The sequence below is a fragment of the Peromyscus californicus genome, unplaced genomic scaffold, assembly GCF_007827085.1.
Source record: "Peromyscus californicus insignis strain IS unplaced genomic scaffold, ASM782708v3 Scaffold_2__1_contigs__length_46816999, whole genome shotgun sequence".
NCBI classification, from domain to species: domain Eukaryota; kingdom Metazoa; phylum Chordata; class Mammalia; order Rodentia; family Cricetidae; genus Peromyscus; species Peromyscus californicus.
Window position 1 is genome coordinate 10,923,979 of NW_026294540.1, and position 24,226 is coordinate 10,948,204.

A 24,226-nucleotide genomic window follows, 5' to 3' on the forward strand; every position below is an offset into this window, starting at 1 on the left:
AGAACAGAATCTCCACGCTTCTCCCTCAGACTCCCCTCGGGCCTCCTGACGTCTCTAACCCACGTGCTTTCTTCACAGCTTCTCCCTGAAAGCAGAAGTGACAGGTTGGGGACAGAAATCAAGGCGGACTACCGGGGACAGCACATCCCTGGGAGCCTGTGTCTTTAAGAACTGGGGCGGGGCGAGCCTTGAAGGGCGTGTCTTAGGCGGGGAAAGGAGGACTGGGGCGTGGCCCGGCAGGGAAGTAGGCGGGACGGGGCTTGTGTGGGCGTGGCCCGGCTGCTCCTGGCCCCGGCTCTAGGGGCGGAAGGTCGTGTCGCGGGCCATCCGGCTGGAAGAAGGCTCCGAGCTTGGGGATCCAGGCCCCGCCCGAGGTAATAGGTAAGAGGAGCCTCGCAGCCCGAGGCTAACTAACTAACTTGAACTCCTCAACCCGGGTTCCACCTGGGACCCTAAACCAGAAAACTCTGCCCGGTTCCCATCCCCATCCCTCGCCATCGAGTCTGCCCACCTCACCAGCGCTCCACACAGGTGCCAGCGTGCTGGAGGCGCTCAATAGGTGCTCACTGGGAAATGAGTAGAAGAAATTGGTGGACAGTGGAGAGGAGACCTGTGTTGGGGACACGGGTGTTTGCCTGCCCCTTGGGTCAGCGCTCGTGTCCATTTCACAGATGCGGACTCAGAGGCCATATGCCCAGACTTCTCCCAGGCTGCCCACATAGAAAACGGAGAGACGGAACTGGAAGGCTGTGTGTTTTTCCACTCTGTGCCCGTGCCAAGTGGAGCAGCTAGAACCAGAGGGAAGAGACTCTCTTCCTGTCAACAGGTGAGGAAGCATCTGGGATCCCTTCCCCTCCGTTGGGGTCTCTTCCTGTCCTCCTCCCCCATCCCAAGGGAGACTGAGAAATGCTTGTGCAAAGAATGATACCCCCTCAAAAAAAAAAAAAAAATCGGATGGCCTCTGCCTCCCTGATTGCAAAAATAAAATGCACAAAACATGTGAGGCGGCTTGCCTAAGACTTCGAACTAGTTTTCTGCTTGGAGAGAAAAGATGAAGCCCTTTCCCCTCTGACTGGAGGGAAGTGGATTGTGCTGCAGCCCCACCCAACTCGGCTGCGGCTGGTCCCAGGCAGTTTAGGCGGCTTTGAGCCACACACTTCCCTCTGGGCCTCAATTTCCCCATCCAAGAACTGTTGGCTCTGTGGCTTTCTTTCTTGCCGCATGACCCTGGGCAGCCTGCTGAACTTCTGCCCCCAGCCCTCTGAACGCCCAAAGAGGGCCCGCCATGTGGTGTGTGGCACTTCTGCTGACTGTGAGGAATGAGAGTGACACATCACTTCACCGTGCCTCAGTTTCCCCGTGTAGGGATCAAATGAGGCCCCTGGTGTAATGTGCTGGGGCGCATTGCAAGACATCAAAAGAGGTTGTGAGGTATGAGGCGCTGACCTCTCTGGGTTTTGGCCTGGTGGCCACACGGAAGTATGTTTTTTTTTTTCAGGCTGGAACCCAGTGGCTGGTGCACGTTGAAATCTCAGCTACTGAGGAGGCTTGAGGCAAGAGAAACATGAGTTCCAGGTCAGCCTGGCAAACTTAGGAGAGAGAGCCTGTCTCAAAATAAAAAGGACGAGGAGGAGGGTAGAAGCTGGACATGGTTCACATCTGTAATCCTAGCACTTTCAAACCAGAAGCAAGAGGATTGTCACGAGCTCGAGGACAGCCTGGGCTACATAGTGAATTCCAGGCTAGCCTGGCTCAAAAAAAAACCCCCAAATCAACAAGGCTGGAGATTATAGTCCAGTGCTACAATGCTTGCCTAGCCTACATAAGCATACATAAGGCCCTAGGATCCACATCCTGATGCCCTGCCCAAAGGGGGGGAAAAGAAACAAAACTCAAAAGTCTGAGTTCTTTGTTCTTAGGATTGGCTACTTCCTTTACTGATCTCATTCAGCTGACTGGCTTGCTCCCTAGGCATCTTCCAGGCCTGATGTCCTGGTGAGGGGCAGGCCTCAAGGAGACACCTGGTGGGTAGGGCACTCCAGAATAAGAGGCTTAGATGCAGCCCCAGGAGGGCTAAGGAAACTCCCTTGGGAATGGGGCCTCCATATTGAGGAGAGGGACTGGGCTTTGACAAGGTCTCTGGGCTCCTCCCCTGGGGCCTGCAGAGATAACATCCCCTCCCCTCCCCCCACCCTGCAGGCACTGGAGTGGCCCAACTCTTTGTAACTGAAGCAAACAGAGGGCGCTTGTCCGGCCCCTTGGGGCCCCCGATGGCAGGCAGATGGCTGGATCTGCGCTGGGCACCTGGCTTCCTCTGTATGCCTCTGATAATGGAGATGGCATCTGGGGCCAGAGACCCATCCACAAAGGCCCGTGAGCACATCCAGTTTTGGGCCCCAGGTGTCAACCAGACTGCCATGGCAGACGTGAGTACCCGGGAAGGGCAGGAAGGTGGGTTGGGTGGGGTCTTTGTTGTGTTGCCAGCTAATGATTACCCATCTGCTGTGTGTCAGCGCTGACGGAGCTGGACTCTGGGATCTTCAGGAGCTCCTCCTGATGGAGCTGATAGTGAGGTGAAGTCAGATGATTTCAGATGAGCAGTGAGCCATGTAGACAGTAACACTGTGTGGAGAGGATGTGAGCGTTCCCAGTTACTTCAGGTTGGTGGTCTGTGGCAGACTTGTGCTTTGAAGGAAGGAAGCCATTTGCGCAGACAGGCAGGCAGACGTCTGGGGGAGAGGCTAGGGAACGAGTGCAAAGGCCCTGAGGCAGGTTCAAGCTTAGTGGGTTCCCCCCCCACAGCAATGAGGCCTGAAACAGTATGTGTAAGGTTGAGCCAGGGGGGGCGGAGAGGTAATGCTGGCCAGATTATAAAAGATCTGTGGACGGAGGCTGGGAGGTGAGAATCGGGAGCCAGAGGAGGGTTTTAAGCAGAGGGATGTCAACATCTGATTTATGTCTCCCTTCAAGGGATCTCCCTGGCTGCTCTAAGGAGGATGGATTGAGAGGGAAGAGAGTGGTGGCTGAGAGGCCAGTGCAGGGAGGGAGAGCTCCCACAGCCTCCATCCGGGCTGGGAGCCTGGGAACATGGTGGTGCATTTGGGGTATAGAGCTGGAGACACAGGAAGGTCAGGAGGCGAGCAGGCGGGGATGAGGAATGGATGTTGCCGTGGGTCCCACGCGGTCCGTCGAGGGGGACCGAGTGCCAAGGAGCTGAACAGATACTTGACTGGGGATCTCTGGGGGAGGAGGAGCGATGGGCACCGGGGCTGGACAAAGGCAGATGGACAGCTGCAGGGACAGGGAGGAGCGGCCACAGTGGAGTGTAAGGCAGGCGTTGCTCGGGGAGAACTGGGACACACACACACACACACACACACACACACACACACACACCCCGCTTGTACTTTCTTTTCCTTTTGCTGCGGGCATGCGCGCGCGTGTGTGTGTGTGTGTGTGTGTGTGTGTGTGTGTGTGTGTACACGTGTGTATGTATATGTGAGGGGGTGTGTGTAGTGTGATGTATGTGTGTGCACACACATGTTTGCAGGTGTGGAGGCGTACACGTGGTGGGTGGGTGCTGCTTACAAAGCTTACCTGAGCACATGTTCACGAGCCTGCGGAAGGCTGAGGTGGACATCAGTGTGACTTGTTCTTCCACTGTTCTCACTGAGTGAGGCTCTCTCAGTCAAACCCAGAGCTCACCGATATGCCTAGTCCAGTTAGCCAGCTTGCTCTGGGGGGATCTCCTCTTCCTTCTAAGGCTGGAATTACAGGCGGTTTTCACAACCCACCCAGTATTTACATGGTCTCTAGGGAGCCATACTCCAGGCCCCACCCATGCTTGCTGGATGAGCAGCTCTAACCGCTGAGCCATCTACCCAAGCCCTCGCTTTCTTTTCTTTGTTGGAGACAGGGTTTCCCAGGCTGGCCTCGGACTCAGTACAAAGTGGAGAGTAGCTTACTCAGTACAAAGTGGAGAGTAGCTTCCTCCTGCCTTCGCCCCCTGAGAGAGAGAGAGCTTCATATGGATCTGTGGGTCGAACCCAGGGCCTCAAGCATGCTAGGCACGCAATTCTACCCACTGTGCCAAGCCTCGACGCCTGTGTTTTCTCTGGTGGAAATCACATCCTCACACCACCTGCACTGAGAGTGTCGCCATCCACACCAAGTTTACGGGCTTCACTCCACCCTCTAAAATTGTAGTTGGGCAATTAAGCCCATTTTACAGATGGGTGGGCAAGTCTGCAGTTACTGGGTGTATACCCTTGGCGACTGCTACTTCCCAGGCAGGAATCCTGGTGATTCCTGTTTGTGCTGAGGGATTTGTCCCAGTCACTGTGCCCTTTGACCATCCTGTGTGGTGGGCGGCTTTATCCCGGTACTAGAGAAGACTCTGAGGTCAAGGGTGTGAAGTTGGCCGTGAACCAAGTGACCCCATGGCTCCCTTGGGACAAACCAAGCCTTCCTCTGAAGCCCATGGTCTCCCAGGACAGACTCCCTAGGCTCCTCTGCCGGAGACTTGACTCTGAGCTCGATCACCCTCAGCGTATGTTCTCCGGCAGCCTGCACTCAGTCACCAAACATTTGTTTGTGTTTTACACGGGAACTCCCAACGCTGTAGCCCAGGCTAGCCTTCATCTCATAGTAATGTTCCTGCCTCAGCTTTCTGAGTTCTGGGTGGGATTCCAGGCATGAACTACCATGCTGGTACCTGTGTGTGTGTGTGTGTGTGTGTGTGTGTGTGTGTGTGTGTGTGTGTGTGTGTATGCATGTGCCTCCTGAACACTGGGACTTAAGTGTGAGTGCCGCCACGCCCAGCAGGTTAGCTAATGTTTATTGAGCCCCTAGAGTGTCCAAGAATTAGACAGAGAACTTACGGAGCCCCCCCCCCCACTCCACCCCCACCCCGTGGCTTCCACTGCTCTGGAAACAGGCCAAGAAGCAAACCTGCAGAATAACTTATAAAGTAAAAAGGAACCGAGTTAAAAGAATACAGGTGTGGTGAGAGATGGGGGCCGGCCGTTTTGCCTCAGGCCATCGGGGAAAGGCACTGGGAGGTGAGGTTTTCATTTGCTTGCTTTCTTTTTTCCTTTTCTTTCTTTTCTTCGTGTTTTTGTTTGTTTGCTTTGTTTTGTTTTTTTCAAGACAGGGTTTCTTTTTTCTCTGTAGCCCTGGCCGTCCTGGAACTCTGTAGACCAGGCTGGCCTCTAACTCAGAGATCCACCTGCCTCTGCTGCCCAGTGCTGGGGTTACAGGCCTGTTGTGATGTTTTCATTGAAGCCTGAACAGCAGGTTTTTGTTTGGTTTTTCGAGACAGGGTTTCTCTGTGTAGCTTTGCGCCTTTCCTGGATCTCACGCCATAGACCAGGCTGGCCTCGAACTCATAGAGATCCGCCTGGCTCTGCCTCCCGAGTGCTGGGATTAAAGGCGTGCACCACCACCGCCCGGCAGTGTAGCTGCTTTTTTATTGTTAAATTTATCTCTGTGTGTGTGTGTGTGTGTGTGTGTGTGTGTGTGTGTGTGTGTGTGTATGCCCATACATGTGCGCGCACATCTATCTATGTCTGTCTGCCTCTCTGTGTCTATTCAGGTGCCTGGGCTGGCACTTTGGGGATGCTCTCAGCAGACAAGAGAGCAGGGCTTTCCTGACTGCTGCTGGCCTTCCTACCTATTTGATTGGCCTCTTCCTGGAGTCAGGAGGGCTCGGAGATCCTCAACCTCCCTTGGACCGCAGAGGGGAAGGAGGGGAGCATGTAGGCACAAATGGCACCAAGGTGACAGTGGCCAGAGCACTCTGAGTGAGGAAACCAGAGTCCAGAGACAGCAAGTGCTTTAGCAGAGGTCACACAGCTGGACACTCAGGGCCTCCTTACCCTTGGACTCCTTACCGGCCCAGCTTTCGCTGTCCTCCACCATAGCCCTGCTGGCTAGAGGGAGAGACTGTGGTCCCAGACCACATCCAGTTTGTCACTTATCGGGCCCTGGGGGTTCTGCGGGCCAGGAGGTTGTTTTTGCTTTAGAACTTGGATGTCTTTCAGAAGGGCATGTGACTTCCCAGAATTCCAAGTGACCCCCCGTGGGTTTAGCGTTTCTGTCATCTGTGTGGTTCCCCGGGCGTGGAATTTGGCTGCCCGCGCCTGACCCTGGAGCCCAGTGTCCTCTGAGTTCTCCTGGGCCAAAGTGGAGCCTCGGGGAAGAGGGTGGTGGCAGGGCTGTGGGGTGGTGGGCAGTCCCCTAGGCCAGACTCAGAGTGGCGCCACCTCTGCCATGCACTACTGAGTGTGAGCAGACTGGGAGAGGGCTGGGCCTGGGGGAGGGAGGAATATCCAGCTCTGGCAGGGGCTGGACGGACGGGCCAGGCCACATGGCAGGAGGCCACCTTCAGAGGACTGGCCTCGCTGACTCATTCTGCTGGGAGTGTGTGTCTCCCCATGTGTCAGCCCCAGTGTGTCCTCGTCATGTCTTGTGTTGGGTCCCATCCCCTGTCCTGTCTCCCTGTCCCACCCCCACCCCCCACCCTAAGGATGGGGGTGAGAGAGCAGAAGCAAGAGACGGAACTAGAGGAAGGGTCACTGTGCTGTGGCTGCGGCCGGCCACTGTCAGGCAGAGCTGTGGGGGGGGGGGGGGGTCCTTTCCCTTCTGTGTGCCTCAGTTTCTCACTCACGGAGTAAGATCCACTGAGCTATTTCCCAGGCCTCTCGTTTTTTGTTCGTTTGGTTTTTCGAGACAGGGTTTCTCTGTGTAGCTTTGGTGCCTGTCCTGGAACTCACTCTGTAGTCCAGGCTGGCCTCGAACTCACAGAGATCCACCCGCCTCTGCTTCCCGAGTGCTGGGATTAAAGGCGTGCGCCACCACCGCCACCCGGCTACCCCAGGCCTCTTGTGTCCAAGGAAGGTGATGCCCCATGGTAGCAGACCCACTGTTGACAAGCTGGGGGTGGGGTGTGACCAACTCGGTGTGCGCACAGTGGGGTGCTTTCGGACTGTGAGATGGGCCGGGGAGGAGGCTGAGTGATAAGAGTGCTTTTGCAGAGTGCTATCTCAGGGTGCATGAGGGCCAGGGTTCCCTCTCTAGCACTGCATAAACAAACCATGGTGCTGCTTGCCTGGATCCTCATGTCTAGGGAGGTGCAGGGAGGTAGATCAGAAGTCCAAGGTTATCCCCAGCACGCAGCACGTTCCAGGCCAGCCTGCGCTACATAGGACCCTATCACCAAAAATTTTCCCAGCATTCCCCACTGGTGACAGAGGTGAGGTGGTGGTCCACTTCTGATCCCTTCTCTAGGCTGGGGCTCCCGGGGTTACAGGGGCAGCCACCAGCCCTGCTCTCCGGCTGCGTCCCTTCCTGTCCTCCTCCATTCCTGTAATGGCATCCCTCACGCCTCTCTAGCACACCTCGCACTGTGAGATTGTGTCTCTCTTGTCCCGGCTTCTAGAGGCCGCAGCTCAGCCCTCAGTACACCGCTCAGCACTTTCACTTCCAGGGCTTTTCACTGACAAAATATTCTGACACGTGCTGGGTGGGAGTCACGTGCTGGGAAGTTCACTGTGGGCCAAGTGAGTCAGCCCCTGAGGGAGTCCTCCTGTGTATCCTAGGAGCTTGAGAAGACTGTTGTTATCAGAAGGACTACAGTGAGGTGGGGGCAGGGGGCAAACAGTGGCTTTGCCCAGCCCTGGAGTCCGAGATGCGCCTCTGTAGTCCCAGCACTTGGGAGGCAGAGGCAGGCGGATCTCTGTGAGTTCGAGGCCAGCCTGGTCTACAGAGCGAGATCCAGGACAGCCAGGGCTACACAGGGAAACCCCGTCTCAAAAAAAATAAAATAAAATAAATAAAATAAAGGAAGGGGAGCAGCTGCAGAGTATCTGTCTGCCTGTCTGACCCTTCAGTGTCGTCTAGGTTTCCCTACCATGGCTCCACCCTTGTTCCTACCGCACAGGACCCCTGTGTTTGTTTGAAGCCTCCCAACAACTGCCCGGTGTGCTGAAGTCACTCAGCCTGTTTTATCTTTATTAATGCTATGCATATGTGACGTCGATGAGTCACAGATGAAGCAAATTACAGAGACGAGATTCAAGATATCCCGATTTCTGTAAAACTGGCCGAGTGGTAGACCTTACAGTACATGCTAACTTAAAGAAAAGGGAAAGTCTCCATGAAGTTGTGCTAGTGTGGGATTGGTGGAAGTGAGATGGTGGGCGGGGCTTATAACAGACTTATTCATCTTTATATATTGCTTTTCTAAGCATTTATTTTGATTATTTTTGGGGGGGGTTTTCTTTTTGTTGTTGTTTTTGTTTTTTGTTTTTGTTTTCAGAGCTGAGGACCAAACCCAGGGCCTTGCGCTTACATAGGTAGGCGCTCTACCACTGAGGTAAATCCCCAACCCCTGTTTTGATTATTTTTAATTCTGTGTCTCTGTGTGGGTATATACACATGGGTGCGGGTGCCCTAGCAGGCCAGAGGCATCACATGGGCCACCAGGGTAGGTGCTGGGAACTCAAGTCCTGCAAGAGCAGTGGATGCTCTTAACTGCTGAGCCTTCTCTCTGGTCCATGTTATTCTGTTGGGAAACCAACATGTATTCGTGACTGACTGTGCTAAGTTGAATTTATTACATTTACCTATCTGTTTATTTCATGTGTATGTCGGGAGTGGGGCATGAATATGGAGGTCAGAGGACAACTTTCGGAGTCATTTCCACCGCATGGGACCCGGTGATCAAATTGAGGCCATCGGGCTTGGTGCTCGGCTAGCACCTTCACCCTGAAGACATCTTGCTGGCCTATAAGTTTATTTTTTAATTTTTTTTTTTTTTTTTTGGTTTTTCGAGACAGGGTTTCTCTGTGTAGCTTTGCGCCTTTCCTGGAACTCACTTGGTAGCCCAGGCTGGCCTCGAACTCACAGAGATCCGCCTGGCTCTGCCTCCCGAGTGCTGGGATTAAAGGCGTGCGCCACCACCGCCCGGCTAAGTTTATTTTTTAAAACAAAAATGTCCAGTGGTGCTGGGCAGTGGTGGCGTACCTCTTTAACCCCAGCACTCGGGAGGCAGAGGCAGGCGGATCTCTGTGAGTTCGAGGCCAGCCTGGTCTACAGGTCTACAGAGCGAGATCCAGGACAGGCACCAAAACTACACAGAGAAACCCTATCTCAAAAAACAAAACAAAACCAAAAACAAAAATAAAACAAACAAACAAACAAAAGTCCAGTGGCTATCTTTGGGCGTTAGGGACGGGCTGAAGGGACATGATGTTCAACTGCTTAGCTGGATCGAATCTGGTCCCTCCCTTGGTGGCTCTGTCACCCATATCCCTGGCCCTCCCCTTTTGCAGTGCCGAGCCGTGTGTAGCCTGAACACTTCTGACCGCTGCGACTTTATCAGGATGAATCCCGACTGCCGCAGTGAGGGGGGCTACGTGGACTACCTCGAGGGCATCTTCTGTCACTTCTCCCCTAACCTCCTCCCTCTGGCCATCACTCTCTATGTGAGTCTGTGCCCTGGGGACCTGGTCACGGGCAGGTGTCTCCGGGGGGATGTAACTCTGTCTCCCTTTCTGGTTCCCACCAGGTTTTCTGGCTTCTTTACCTCTTTCTGATCCTGGGAGTCACCGCAGCCAAGTTGTGAGTGTGGCCTTGGCTCATGTCCAGCTTACAGACGGGAAAATGCAGTCCTGAGAGGTTTGGGGGGATAATGGGGCAGGGGCCAGTAGCTGTGAGCAGGCTCATTGTTGGCTGTGTGCGGCCTGTGTTGACAGAGACCAGAGGTCAGTCTCAGGTGTTTTTTTTGTTTGTTTTTTTTCGAGACAGGGTTTCTCTGTGTAGTTTGGCGCCTTTCCTAGAACTCGCTCTGTAGACCAGGCTGGCCTCAGACTCACAGAGATCCGCCTGGCTCTGCCTTCTGAGTGCTGAATTAAAGGCGTGTGCCATCACCACCCGGCTCAGGTGTTGTTCTTAAGAGGGGGATCTTTGATTGGTGTGTAAAATGAGTGGAAATTTTTTCTTAAAAAAAAAAAAAAGAATGCCAAGAATTAGTCAAGCGGTGGTGACGCACACCTTTAATCCCAGCACTCAGGAGGCAGAGCCAGGAAGATATCTGTGAGTTCAAGGCCAGGTCTACAGAGCAAATTCCAAGACAGCCGGACTACACAGATAAACCCTGTCTCAAAAAAGAAAAAAAAAGGATGCCAAGATTTCTGTTTTTTGTTTTGTTTTGTTTTTTTTTTTTTTTTTTTCCGGTTTTTCGAGACAGGGTTTCTCTGTGTAGCTTTGTGCCTTTCCTGGATCTCACTCTGTAGACCAGGCTGGCCTCGAACTCACAGAGATCCGCCTGGCTCTGCCTCCCGAGTGCTGGGATTAAAGGTGTGCACCACTACCGCCCGGCTAAGAGTTCTGGTTTTTGAGACAGGGTCTCTCACTGATTGGGCTAGACTGGCTGGTCAGTGAACCCCTGCCTCCCCAGCACTAGAGATTACAGACATGCTACCATGCCCAGCTTTTTCACATGGGACCCGGGGATTGAACTCAGGTCCTCATGCTTACGAGGGAGGCACTTTACTAGCGGAATCCCCTCCCTGCAGACCTGACGGTTGGCTCTTCCTCTTCCAGCTTCTGTCCCAATTTATCAGCCATCTCCACCAATCTCAAGCTCTCCCACAACGTGGCAGTATCCTTTGACCCAGCTCCCTGTGGGAAAAGGATGGTCGAGGGAGGCGGGGGCACAAGGTGGCGGCTGTGGTCTGCATGGAACCCCCTTGACATACTCCCCCATGGTGTCACCTTCTTGGCCTTTGGGAACGGTGCCCCGGATATCTTCAGCGCCCTTGTGGCTTTCTCAGACCCACGTACTGCCGGCCTGGCCATCGGGGCTCTGTTTGGTGAGCACAGTTCTGTTGGGGTATGGAGGTATTGGGGGCCACCCAGGGTGCCCGCTCCTGAGCTCGGCTCTGCTGTCTTCCAGGCGCAGGGGTGCTGGTCACCACTGTGGTGGCCGGAGGCATCACCATCCTGCATCCCTTCATGGCTGCCTCCAGGCCCTTCCTCAGAGACATCGCTTTCTATATGGTGGCTGTGTTCCTAACCTTCACTGCGCTCTATCTCGGCAGGATCACGCTGGCATGGGCGCTGGGTGAGCAGTCCGGGGCACTCCAGGACAGAGTCTCTGGAAGTGTCTGGGGGACAGGGAGGTTGATTTGATGCAAAGTGACAAACTCTTCTCAAGCCAGCAAATGATAAACAAGAGGGGTGGGGAGAGAACCTGGAGGCTTTCAGATGTGATCGTCGCCCCCAGGGGCCTCAGAGCGAACTCGGCCAATTCTGATTAAGAAGAGACCAATGTGAGGGTCAGTCAGGGAAGCCAGGAAGGGACACGAGGCCCAGGGACAAGCCACGGAGGGGGCCGTTACTCCCCATTTCCCTGGTAACGGGGGTGGGGGTGGGGAGGGGTAAATGAGAACCTGGCATTGAGCTGGAGCTACCCAAAACTCATTCTAGCCATGGAAGGGAATAGGCCAGAGACAAGTTAGCCTAGCAGGAGAATATCCGGGACCACATCCCAGACTTGCCTGTTGCTCTGACTTCCTCTGCGGGAGTAGCCCACGGGGGCTTAAGGGTGTTAGTGTCCACCTGCGCTTCCTTCTCTGATGGAGGGGTTTCAAAGGAGATAGGCAGGAAAGGTGGGCCTAGAATGGCAAGAAAAAGGTGTGGAGACTCATGGAGATGGCCACTCACCTACCAGGACAGGGTTAGGCTGGCACTTGCTGCCTGGACACCAGCTGATAAGGGTCTGCCCCTCTGCCTGCAGGTTACCTGGGCCTCTATGTGTTCTACGTGGTCACAGTCATCCTCTGCACTTGGGTCTACCAGCGGCAGCGGAGCACGTCTTTGATCCACTCCATGCCTGAGACACCAGGTGAGGAACCTCCACAAGGGGACAGAAGTGACTGGGCGCCTCTGTCCTTCCCTGCTGCTTCATGTCCCCCGAGGCCAGTCTGTCTCCTGTCCGCCTATCTCCTTTCCATGCAGTTTCCACCCTGCCCAGGCCGCGTCTATCCCCTGGTTTGTGCTTCGAGCCTCAGAACGCTCTTACCCAGGGTCACAGGTCTCCATGGCATTGTCACAGCTGGTCACATTAGTACAAGCTGAGTGTGCCTCTGTCCTCAGGAAAACTCCAGATGAACCCTATAGGCACATGTACAGAGCACAGGTACACACATACACACAAGTGCACCTTTCCAATATAAGCACACATGTACATAACACATACACAATACCCAGAAATACACAGCATGCGAAACGGGATCTACAGAAAACACACATGCATGTGTGTGCACACACAGTATACAAACAGATGCACTCACAAATACCCACAGGACACACAGACACAAGGAGCTCACAGGATTTGGGTGTTTGCTGCATGTCAGGCATGTTATCGGATTCTGTCCCGTCGGTGACACTTCTTTGGTATGGGGACTCTTTTTTTTTTTAAAGATTTATTTATTATTATGCATACAGTGTCCTGCCTGCATGTGTGCCTGCAGACCAGAAGAGGGCACCAGATCTCATTACAGATGGTTGTGAGCCACCATGTGGTTGCTGGGAATTGAACTCGGGACCTCTGGAAGAGCAGCCAGTGCTCTTAACCGCTGAGCCATCTCTCCAGCCCCGTATGGGGACTCTTATTTCACTTTTCTTGGAGAGGAAACAGACCCAGGGAGAAACCAAGTCCTCCCAAGGCCAAGGAGCAGGAGGGAGGGACAACCAGCACCCCAACACCGGGCTGTAGACCCAGACCCTGAAGGTCACACGGGAGAGCCTGCAAGCCCTTCTGTTACCAGTCTGCATAAAGCCTGTCTGTGTGGCAGCCAGCCTGCAGAGGACAGCACTGTCTCATTTCTGTCATAGAGCGGGGACTGATCGCCCTCCTACAGGAAGGCTGCCGGGATTTCCCCCCTCCTCTCCCTAAGCAAGCTGCTCTGCTGCTGTGTCCGCAGATACATGGAAGCTTGGCAGGTTGGGGTGGGGAGGGACAAGCGATTCTGAGAGAGGCCGGGGTCACGGAGAGGCAGAGAGACGACTGGACCTGCCCTTGTCTGGGGGTAGGGTTGGGGTGCTTTCCTCTGAGGCTTCTTTTCTTCACGGGCTCCAGGTCTAGTGAGCGATGGGACTTCAGGGGAATGCTCTAGACAAAACAAAAAGCATCGTAATTTGTTGGGTGTGCTGGGACACAGCTGGAACCCAGCACAGGGGAGGCGGAAGCAGGGCCAGCAAGATGGTTCGGCAAGTAAAGATGCTTGCCACCAACGCTGATGACCCGAGTTCGATTCCCCAGCATCCTCATGTTGGAAGGAGAAAACCTACTCCTGTTAGTTGTCCTCTGACCTCCACATGGGTACCCTGGCATATGTGCACACACAATAAATAAATATATTTTTGTTGTTGTTATTTTCCAGACAGGGTTTCTCTGGGTAGCCCTGGCTGTCCTGAAACTCACTCTGTAGCCCAGGCTGGCCTCAAACTCACAGAGATCTGTCTGCCTCTGCCTCCCAAGTGCTGGGTGGCATTAAAGGCATGCACCACCACCGCCTGGCTAATTTTTTTTAAAGTCCTAGGATAGCCTGGGATATATAGTAAGAAAAAGAAAAGAGAAAGCCGGTGGAGCCACCAGGCACTCACCCCGCCTGTTGGGTATAGGACTGGGCATTGCCACTGCCTGATGTTTGGGGATGCTCTGTGAGTCATGTTCCCACAGTGTAGGGATTTCTGAGTGAGTGTAGCCATCGCCGAGATGGCGAAAATGAAGGACCCAGGCAGAGTGTGTGTCTGGCATGCACAGGGTCTAGGTTCCTTCGCCAGCCCTGCATAAAGCAGGCACGGTGATGGGCGCCTATTGTCCCGGCGCTACGGTGACAAGGGCTGGAAGAAGTTCAGGGTCGGCCTGGCTATGTGAGACCCTGCCAGGGAAGGAGGGGGATAAAGAGGAGGGGAGGGAGGGAGAGAGGGAGGGCCTGGGCATTTGCATATTAACTCTGCCCTGTCCCAGACGTGGACACCCCCATCCCCACCCAGCATGGTTCCAGAGGGTTCTGGGATGTCACAGGATGTGTCAACCGTGCCCACCCTGCTCCTGTTTCCTACAGAGATGCTGTCTGATTCAGAAGAGGACCAGGTGTCTTCCAACACCAACAGCTATGACTATGGTGAGCCCCCAGGCTCTGGGCCTATGGGGATAAGGACACCAGGAGATGCTGGGACTGGGTTCAGGGACCCTCTGCTGGGCTGGCAGGGCAGGGAAATAGGCCTCCCTGGATGAGCCAAGCAAGGCCACACCTCCCCTGTATGGTACACACAGGAGATGAATACCGGCCTCTGTTGCTGGGTCAGGAGACCACTGCCCAGATCCTGATCCAAGCCCTGAATCCCTTGGACTACAGGAAGTGGAGGACCCAGTCCATGTCCTGCAAGCTCCTGAAGGTGGTCAAGGTAAGAGGCGGTCCCAGGATCCAGGCTCCTGGCCTCGTGACTGTAGTATAGTGTGGGAATTTTTTGTTAGTTTGTTTTTTTGAGACAGGGTCTTACTGTGTAGTCCCGGCTGGCCTGGCACTCGCAATGTAGACCAAGCTGACCTTGAACTCATAGAGATCCACCTGCCTCTGCCTCCTGAGTATTGAGGCTAAGGGCATGCACCACCATCCCCAGTCACTGTGGCATTTTAGCTGGAGTCCACTAAAAGGCCCTTTGATGGCCAGCCTGGGATGCAGTAGGGAAACTGAGTCCTCAGGCATGGCTGGTGACCTGACCCAGGGCTCTCTACCCTCTATAGAGAAAGAAAAAAAAAAAAGTGTCTGCTGGGAACAGGGAACCCACCAGTGTCCTGGGCAGATTTTAGGCCGTGTTAATCTCAGGAATAAAGAATGAACTACGATTGTACCCCTGAGGCTCTGACATCATCTGAGCCCGGTTCCTTCAGTATAAGATGGGATTGTGAGGCAGGGGGCGACATAGCTCGTTGGGGGAGCACTTGCCTAATGTTAGGCATGCATGAAGCCCTGGGTCCCATCCCCACACTACATAAATGAGATGTGGTGGGCATGCCTCTAATCTTGGCATCGAGGAGGTGGAAGCAGAGATGGGTACAGCATGCATGCAGGCGTGGAGCTGGGCCCGCTGGTGGGTGCTCTGCAGCAACAGAGCACTGCAGAACGGGGGAGCTTCTGCTGCACCCCCTCTCCAGCTGACACCTCCCACTCCCCACTCATACCCTCCCACGCCCCCCCCTCCCCCCAGTTGCCTGTGGAGTTCTTGCTGCTGCTCACAGTACCCGTCGTGGACCCCGACAAGGATGATCGGAATTGGAAGCGGCCACTCAACTGTCTGCAGCTGGTCATCAGCCCCCTGGTCCTGGTCCTGACCCTGCAGTCGGGGGTCTGTGAGTACCCCCCCACACACACTGCTTCCTTCCTCCTCCTCCTGCCCCAGACAGAGCCTCTTCAGACTAGACTCTTGGGCATGCTTATCCAACAAGGAACTTCTTTATCAGTGGTCCAGTCCTGCCTCCCGCAGGTGGGGATGTAAACAGGTGGTCCTCGGCCAGGTCCAGCCCTCTGCCTATCTTGTCTCCCATCAAAGACTGAGGAGGGCTGGGGGATGGGCAGGGCTCAGAGCTGGAGCACTTGCCCAGCAGCTGAGGTGCTGGGTTTCATGTCCAGTACTATACTGTTACTAAAAAAAAAAAAATTAGAGAACAAGGCTGGGCATGGCAGCAAACTCCTTTAATCCATCCCAGTACTTGGGAGGCAGAGGCGGGCCGATCTCTGAGTTTGAGGCCAGCCTGATCTACAGAGTGAGTTCCAGGACAGCTAGGGCTAGCTATACGGTGAAACACTGTCTTTAAAAAAAAAAATACAGAGTGGGAAATTTCACATCAAACTCCAGCTTCATCTTTGAGATCTGGGCCAGAAGGATAAGCTGCCAGAGCCCAGAGGTGGCTTTCAGTTTCTGTGGTCCCGGAGCCCTCCATTGCCCTCAGAGTGACTTGCTGGCCCCCACCACACTGGCTTTTCCCCACCGGCCCCAGAATGGCCGTTACATTTCTGCCGCTTTCTAGCTGAGGAACACAAAGACTCGCCAGGCATTTTCTAGTTCTACCCATTTTTTTTTTTTCTTGTTTTCTGAGGTGAGTAGCTCACACTACACATTTCTCTGTCCTCTGGCATCTCCCGTCGACCCAAGGTTGGTGAGGTGGGAGTCTGAGGCAAAGGCGTTGGGTGATCATATGTGATTTTCATGCTAGGGTTGAAGCCAGAGCCATGTTGTGTGAATGTGTGCCTGGACCAGCCTGGAGCTTACTTCACAGCTCCTGGGGCTTTCTCTAGGATGGAACCCAGGGCTTCACACAGCTAAATGTAAACATGCCTTTGCTACAGCCGCAGCTCTCAACTTTTTACATTTTAGATAGTCTCAGGATGTAGCCCAGGCTGGCCTTGAACTCACTACCTAGCGGAGGAGGAATGCCTCCATCTCCCCAGTGTGAGTGCTAGGATGACAGGCATGCACCACTGTGTTTGGTTTATATGATGCTGGAGAAGGAGCCCAGGCATCGTGCATGCTAAGCACACTGTCTACGGACCCAGCCGCTTCCTCAGCATGCGGCCCCTCTCCTTTCTGGCATTTGAGACAGTGTCTCGTCGTCTCCCAGGCTGTCTTCAACTCTCTATGTAGCTGAGGCTGGCTTTGAACTTCCGAATTTACTCAAAGCCTGTATCACTGTGGGGAGGGGTAGGAGGAAGTGGGGAGCTAAGGCTGAGGGATCCCAGCTCCCTTTCTTGTACCACAGATGGCGTCTATGAGATCGGCGGCCTCCTTCCTGTCTGGGCTGTGGTGGTGATCGTGGGCACGGCCCTGGCCTCAGTGACCTTCTTTGCCACATCTAACAGAGAGCCCCCTAGACTGCACTGGGTAAGGATTGGAGGCCTATGATGGGTGGCCTGGTAGTGTTCCTGGGGTGGTTTGGTGAACGGTAATGTCTACCTTGAAGGAGAGCTGAACCCCAAGCTGTTGGCCTGTTCAGTTTTACTGTGAGTGGAATAGGCTTATTTTATTGAGATATTACTCACATACTTTTCAGTTTTCATGTTTTGTTTTTATTTATTTATTTATTTTTTTTAAAGATTTATTTATTTATTATGTATACAGTGTTCTGCCTGCAAGTATGCTTTCAGGCCAGAAGAGGGCACCAGATCTCATTACAGATGGTTGTGAGCCACCATGTGGTTGCTGGGAATTGAACTCAGGACCTTTGGAAGAACAAGCAGTGCTCTTAACCTCTGAGCCATCTCTCCAGCCCCTGTTTTTATTTTTGTTTGCTACATTATGTGCATAAGTGTCTGATTTGCATGGGCATCTGCACACCGTGTGTGTGCCCGGTACCCTAAGAGGCCAGAAGAGGGCGCTGGATCCTCTGGGATGGGAGTTACCTATGGTTATGGGGCACCCAAGGTGGGCACCAGAAACTGACCCAGATCCTCTGCAAGAACAGCAAGAGCTCTTAACGGCAGAGCCAACTCTTCCAACCCCTATTTTTTTTTTCTTTTTTGATACAAAGCCTTATATAGCCCAGAATGACCTTGAACTCATGATCCCCCCCTGCCTCCAATTCCTAGTGCAGGATCAGGTGTGTGTCTCCACACAGGTTTTGCTTGTGTTTCACAGTGCTTGTAACTTGAAACTCAGGGTTTCAAGCACACTAGGCTGGTGTACATTCCTGGGAGTGGAGTCACTGGGTCCATGGTGAACGTGTGCTTGGCTTTCTGAGGAACTTGGGGCTGTTTTCTGAAAGAGCAGTCTGTAGCCTTACCATCAAGCATTTCTCTTTTCACTCTTTCCGGCCTCCAGGACTCTGTGATAGTCAGGCGGTTTGTCCAGAGATTTATTTTCCCCAAAGCTGTACTTAAACTCACTTATTTCAGTGTTTTGAGATAGGGTCTGTTGTAGCCCAGGCTGGCCTCAAACTTGCTACGTGGGCAGAGAGGAACTTGGACTTTTCTGATCCTCCTGCCTCCACCTCCCAAGTCCCGAGAACAGGTGGTGCTGGGAATCAAACCCGGAGCTTTGCACATGCTCAGTGAGCACCTTACCAACTGAGCTATGTCCCCAGGCCCCAAGTTTCTCACTTTTTTAAATTTTTGAGACAGGGTCTCACTATGTAGAGCAGGCTGGTCTCAAACTCAGATCTCACAGAGATCTACCCGCCTCTGCCTCCTGAGGGCTGGGATTCAAGGTGTGAACCATCCTGCCTGACAAATTTTTAATTTTTTTTTTCACCCTGAGACAGGGTTAACATAGCCCTGGCTAGCTTGGAACTCACTATGTAGATCAGGCTGGCGTCAAACTTACAGAGATTCACCCTGCCTCTTCGTCTGCCTCTCAAATCCTGGGATTAAAGGTGTGCGCCAACCGCCGCCGCCACCACCACCACCACCCAGCTCAAGTTTTTCACTTTTAAATAGTTATTAGTAGGGGGGAAATCTGGCCTGGCAAGATGGCTCAGTGGGTAAAAACACTTGCCAACAGCAAGTCTGATGACGTGAGTTGTATCCCCAGAAGCCACACGGTGGAGAGAGTGACCTCCACATTTTCACTGTGGCATGAACCCCTCTACACACACACATGCACACACTAAATAAAATATAAAAAAAATTTTTTTTAAATGTGGAAAGCCAGGTATGGTAGTGTGTGCTTTTAATCCTGGCACTTGGGAGCAGAGGCAGGAGGATCACATGTTCGGGGTCCTAATCCGTCATGTAGGGAGTTTGACACTGGCCTGTGCTTTGTGAGACTCTCTGTCCAAACAAATAATATTAATATTAATATTAATATTAATATTAATATTAATATTAATATTAATATTAATAATAGTAATAAATAAAGGATCCCCCCACCAAATAGCACTGAGCTAACCTTTTATTGATTACTTACTGTGTAACAAGGATTAATAAACTCACTGCAAGCTTGTAAGTCTTGAGTACTGACAGGTGAGCACTCTGGCACTGGGTCACACCCCGGCCTGGGTTGTCGGTGCCTGCTACCCAGCTTACAGACAAGGACCTGAGGCTGTGTCCCGCGGGGGACCGGCTGGGGTCCGATCAGGATCCCCATTCCCTTCACAGCTCTTTGCTTTTCTGGGCTTCCTGACCAGCGCCTTGTGGATCAACGCGGCTGCCACTGAGGTGGTGAACATCTTGCGGTCCCTGGGCGTGGTCTTCCGCCTGAGCAACACTGTGCTAGGACTCACCCTCCTGGCCTGGGGGAACAGCATTGGAGGTGATTTGGGGCTGTGGGGTGGTGCTTCCCCTCCCTAGCTACAGTCATATCTGTAGAGGACATCCAGGGTGTGTGTCCTCTGTACCAATGGGGTACCCACTGACATTTCTGAGTGACTATCACTCTGTGTGTGTGTGTGTGTGTGTGTGTGTGTGTGTGTGTGTGTGTGTGTGTGTAGGGGGTCACTTAACCATCCCTGGGCTGGAATATTCTTTTTTTTTTCGAGACAGGGTTCTCTGTGTAGTTTTGGTGCCTGTCCTGGATCTCACTCTGTAGATCAGGCTGGCCTCGAACTCGCAGGGATCCGCCTGGCTCTGCCTCCCGAGTGCTGGGATTAAAGGTGTGTGCCACCGCCGCTTAGCTATGGGACTGGAATATTCTATAAAGGCCTTCCTAGTTTGATGCTGAAAGGCTCCACGGCTCCCCAGAGTTCAGGCAGGACGTGAAATCCATTACAGCCAACCATGTTTAATGAACACGTGGGGGTGTGTGACACACAGGCTGTCACACATACACACCTATAGCACTTGTCCAGCCACAGCAACTTGGTCATGGTTAACCAGGTTACCTAACAGGAACATTCTAGCATGGAGCTAGGAGTCTAGAACCCAGCTGTCCCTTCGCTCAGGCCTTTGAGATCTTACCGAAAGCACAGCAAGGTGCTGTCAGGGCTGGTGGGGTCGAGTACTATCACCTCTAAGGTTGTTCCGGTGAGAAAATGTGGGGGACATGGAATTAGGGAGAAGGGTATCTTAGAGGATGCCGGGTCCCCCAGAGGGCCTTTATCAGTCTGACGAGTTGTATAAACAGGAGTCTGCCCCTCACTGCCTGCTCTCTCTCTGTGCAGATGCGTTCTCAGATTTCACACTGGCCCGCCAGGGCTACCCCCGGATGGCATTCTCCGCCTGTTTTGGTGGCATCATTTTCAGTATCCTTTGTGGGGCGTCTCCGAGCCTCGGTGTGGTGTCCCAGCTCTGAGAGTCACAGGTGGGCTCCGAGTGCCACCCTTGGGGACGGACTGGCCAGGGACCTAGGGCTTCACCTTTGCATTTGTTGATGGGGGAATTGAGATTCCAGCCTTGTAGGGCTCTTGTGAGAACCTAACGCTCAGGTTAGTAGGAAGAAATCCACTTGGAATGATCTATAGGGATGGCCTTGGCTCTACCTCAGCTTATGTAAGGCACAGGGGTGTGGTTACCTAGCCTCAGTTTCCCTATCACAGGTACCAGGCATTTCTGACACCCCATTTCATTCTCAGGCCGAGTGCAGAATAAGGCTCTTGACACCCATTTTCTTAGAGGCATTAGCATCAGGTGTCCTGAGTAGGGGGCCCTGGGTGTAGACAGTAAAAAAAAGGCCATGTGCTGAGGGGGTCCTCTGAGCCCGGGGCTGGGGTTGAACAGCTGTCGGGGAGGGCTGCAAGGTTGGGCAGTGGGCTCCAGCGAAGCTTCCTGAACTGGCTGCAGACATCCTGGTGGGTGTGGGGCTGGGCTGCTTGCTGCAGATCGCCCGGAATCATGCTGCAGAGGTGAAGGTGAGCCAACCGTCTCGAGGGACGGCTCATGTGATGGCAGAATAGCTTGAAAATATCTTGCCTAGGGGTTGGAGTTTCCCTGCGAGCAAAGTAACTAAGATGCAGCTTGCATGGAAGGGGTGGGTGTGGCCCGAGGCTTCTTCGGTCCTGTTCGGCTTTGCCAGTGAATTGGAGCCACGGCGTACCCCAGCTTCCTGGATAAGCATGCACAGGGTGAGGATGGAAGCTAGAAGTTAGACCCCCCCATGCTGCCCACAGGGAGGAGCTGGGAGAAGAGAGATGTGCCCCAGAAGGTGGAGCCTATCATATTAAGGGAGGGCTCTTTTTGTTGTTGTTTTTGGGTTATTTTGTTTGTTTGTGTTTTTTGAGACAGGGTTTCTCTGTGTGGCCCTGGCTGTCCTGGAACTGGCTCTGTAGACCAGGCTGGTCTCGAACTCACAGAAATTCACCTGCCTCCACCTCCTGAGCGCAGGGATTAAAGGCATGCGCCACCACTGCCCGGCTCTAAGGGAGGGCTCTTAAACACACAGGCTGGCCTGGGTTCTTGTGAGTGCTAAGACTTTAACTGAGATGTCAGAGACATGACGTGTGTTTTGGGCAGTGGAGTCTCTGGGGATCTGCAACTTGTAGAGACCCAGGGACTCAAGTCTATGGCTCACACATGCCAAGCATGTGTTACACCACCACTGCACTCCTAGCCCCAGAATCTGCTGTGTGTGTGTGCACGTGTGTACAGTTATACAGACAGACCTGTGCATACCCAGAAGCTGAAGGTGGGACATTAAGTGACCTCCTATGACTCTCTTCCTTAGTCTCTCCACATGGGGTGCTCACTGAACTTGGAGCTCAATGATTTGGGTTAGGCTGGTGGCCAGCAGTCCTCCTGTCTCTACCCACCTCTAGTGCTACAGTTACAGGCATGCTAGGGGAATCCAAACCCAGGACCTCATGTTTATGTTATGCAGCAAGCGTCTTTAACCCACCAATCCACCTCCCTAGCCACCCTCCCTCCTTTCGATACTGGCTCTCCTGTAGCCCAGGCTGGCCTTGAACTTCCCATGTAGCTAAGGAAGGCCTTGAATCCTTCTCCCTCCACCTCCTGTGCGTGAGACAAGTGTGAGCCACCAGGCCCTGCTCATGTGGCGCAGGGCTTCCTGTGTGCTAAACAAATAACCAACCGAGGGACATCCTCAGACCAGAGCCTGCATTTTAAACAAGATTCTTTGGGGCCGATGTGTGTTATACAAGGATTCTGCCTAAGAAGAAACTCTTCTCAAAGGCTGGGAAACTCCAGAAGGCAGGGCTGGGCCCCCAGTTTGGGCATGTGGACCTCCTCAGGTCAGACACCCCAGATGTCAAGGCAGGATGCCTCAGGGACATTCTACTAGAAGATTTTTTGCACAAAGTAAACAAACCTAATGTAAGTGCTGGGAACTGTTCCTGGATCACCTGTATGTACTATTGTTACGTAGAAGGCAGCACTGGTAAGGAAGGGCTGACCTGGGGTTGGGGATTTAGCTCAGTGGTAGAGCGCTTGCCTAGCAAGCGCAAGGTCCTGGGTTCAGTCCTCAGCTCCGGAAAAAAAACCAAAAGGGCTGATAAACACTTGTACAAAACACACGTGCACACATCCACACAGCTGCCGTTTCTTTGACTCTCCAAACACAGAAAGGTTGAAAGATGTGTCTAATGAACACTTCATACCCACCCTAGGTTCACACACACCCGATACGCTTGCTCCCTGCATCCTGCCTGTCCAGTGTCTTGATGTAGGAACATGTCTTCAGCTACACGGAAGTCAGTATATAAAATGCAGCCCGAACCAGAGGTGGTGGTGCACGCTTGTAATCCCAATACTTGGGAGACTGAGGCAGGAGGATTGCCCCAAGTTCAAAGCCAGTCTAGGCAACAGAGCAAGGCGCTGTGGTCCAAAAGGTGTTGGGTGATTGGAGGATGTGGCTCCGTTTTAGCAGGGTGTTTGCCTAACATGCATGAAGCCCTGGGTTTGAGTCCCCAGCACTTCAAAAATACGGCGTGGCCATGCCAGCCCAGGAGGCCAGGAAGAGAAGCCCAAGAAGGCCCAAGTGGAAGTTGGTAGATAAGGTCCCTTCCGCTTTGGAGTCTGAAGTTACTACAAAAACGTAGCCTTGCTGTTCCACACGCAGAACCCATAGCTGTGGGCCAAGGACCCAATACCCCCGCGTGGTGCCCGTGGCCCAGAGGACTGTCACGGTGGGTACTGAACAACCTCCCCTGCTCTCCCCACAGCTGGAGCCAGATGGACTGCTGGTGTGGGTGCTGGCCAGCGCCCTGGGGCTCAGCCTAGTCTTCTCTCTGGTCTCTGTCCCACTTCAGTGCTTCCAGCTCAGCAAGGCATACGGCCTCTGCCTGCTCCTCTTCTACGCCACTTTCCTCGTCGTGGTCCTCCTCACGGAATTTGGGGTGATTCACTTGAAGAGGGTCTGACTGAAGCTGCTTGGCCTGGTGGTTTAGGGGTGATTCCCCTGGCCTCCTGATGGGAGAACTGGAGGGGGAGCCCTCTGTAGTTCCCATGTAGCTCCCGAGAGGGTGGTCTATCACTGCCAGAGCAGAGCTCCGTGTGGACCGGAAGGTCCTGACTGCCGGCACCCAACAGCCTTAGTGTGGGGATTGGGAGGTGGCCAGGACCGGACTTTGAATGACTACAGAGGCCCCGGAGAGGGCATCCCGTCGGCCCCCATCACTGCTGGGCTCTGGGCAGCCCTGTGCCTCCCTCTTAGGCTCTCCCACAGTCCACAGTGTCAGTGAGTCCCGCACCAGTGTTGGCCGAACGGACCCAGCCTGTGGTGTCTCAGCCTCCCACGTCAGTGTTACAGTCAAAGGAAACAGGTCAAGTTAAGTGTTACAGTCAAAGGAAGCAGGTCAAGTTAACGGTTGTACACGGTACTGACTGAGCCAGCTGGCTCAGAACCACCTGGGGCCCCCCTGCCCACCGAGTGGCTGCCACATTGGACTGTGGGTCCGGACTCTTCTAGAACTTGGTGTTCAGAACTCTGGCTTCCCAACCTACAAAACAGGAGCCAGCCTGGGTCCTGTGCCCTACCTCAAGGGGAGCCAGGGGGAGGGCCCCTCCACAGGGGCTTCTTATAAGTGGTGTGACCAGCCTTTTTAAAAATGCCACTCACTCCCTTACTGCTTTCAGCTGTAATTAAGAGACTTGATTGTTGGTTTTTGGTCCCCCCCCCAAAAAAAAAACAAGACTATTCAAAAATAAAAGCTATTTCAAGCGTACCAGAGAGGCCCACAGGTTCCTCAGTTTTTTGCCTGGGCAGATAACCGGAAGGCTGGATGGGATTGAGGTGGGGTCAGTAGTCACCCTCCTGGCCTCCCCCCCCC

General features: G+C 53.5%; 1 protein-coding gene across 1 annotated transcript; it reads left to right on the top strand.

Annotated features, from left to right (window-relative positions):
* Positions 1 to 272: 272 nt before the first annotated feature.
* On the top strand, positions 273 to 24,121 carry Slc8b1 (solute carrier family 8 member B1). Its single transcript, XM_052755209.1, has 17 exons — positions 273 to 381; positions 672 to 826; positions 2,200 to 2,426; positions 9,333 to 9,485; positions 9,569 to 9,621; positions 10,606 to 10,662; positions 10,768 to 10,874; positions 10,958 to 11,125; positions 11,801 to 11,908; positions 14,136 to 14,195; positions 14,348 to 14,478; positions 15,283 to 15,424; positions 16,832 to 16,953; positions 19,164 to 19,317; positions 20,165 to 20,245; positions 20,784 to 20,851; positions 23,120 to 24,121. Exons 3-17 carry the CDS (start codon positions 2,271 to 2,273, stop codon positions 23,315 to 23,317), a joined length of 1,758 nt encoding a protein of 585 aa, XP_052611169.1. The 5' UTR covers positions 273 to 381; positions 672 to 826; positions 2,200 to 2,270; the 3' UTR covers positions 23,318 to 24,121.
* The last annotated feature ends 105 nt before the right edge of the window (positions 24,122 to 24,226 follow it).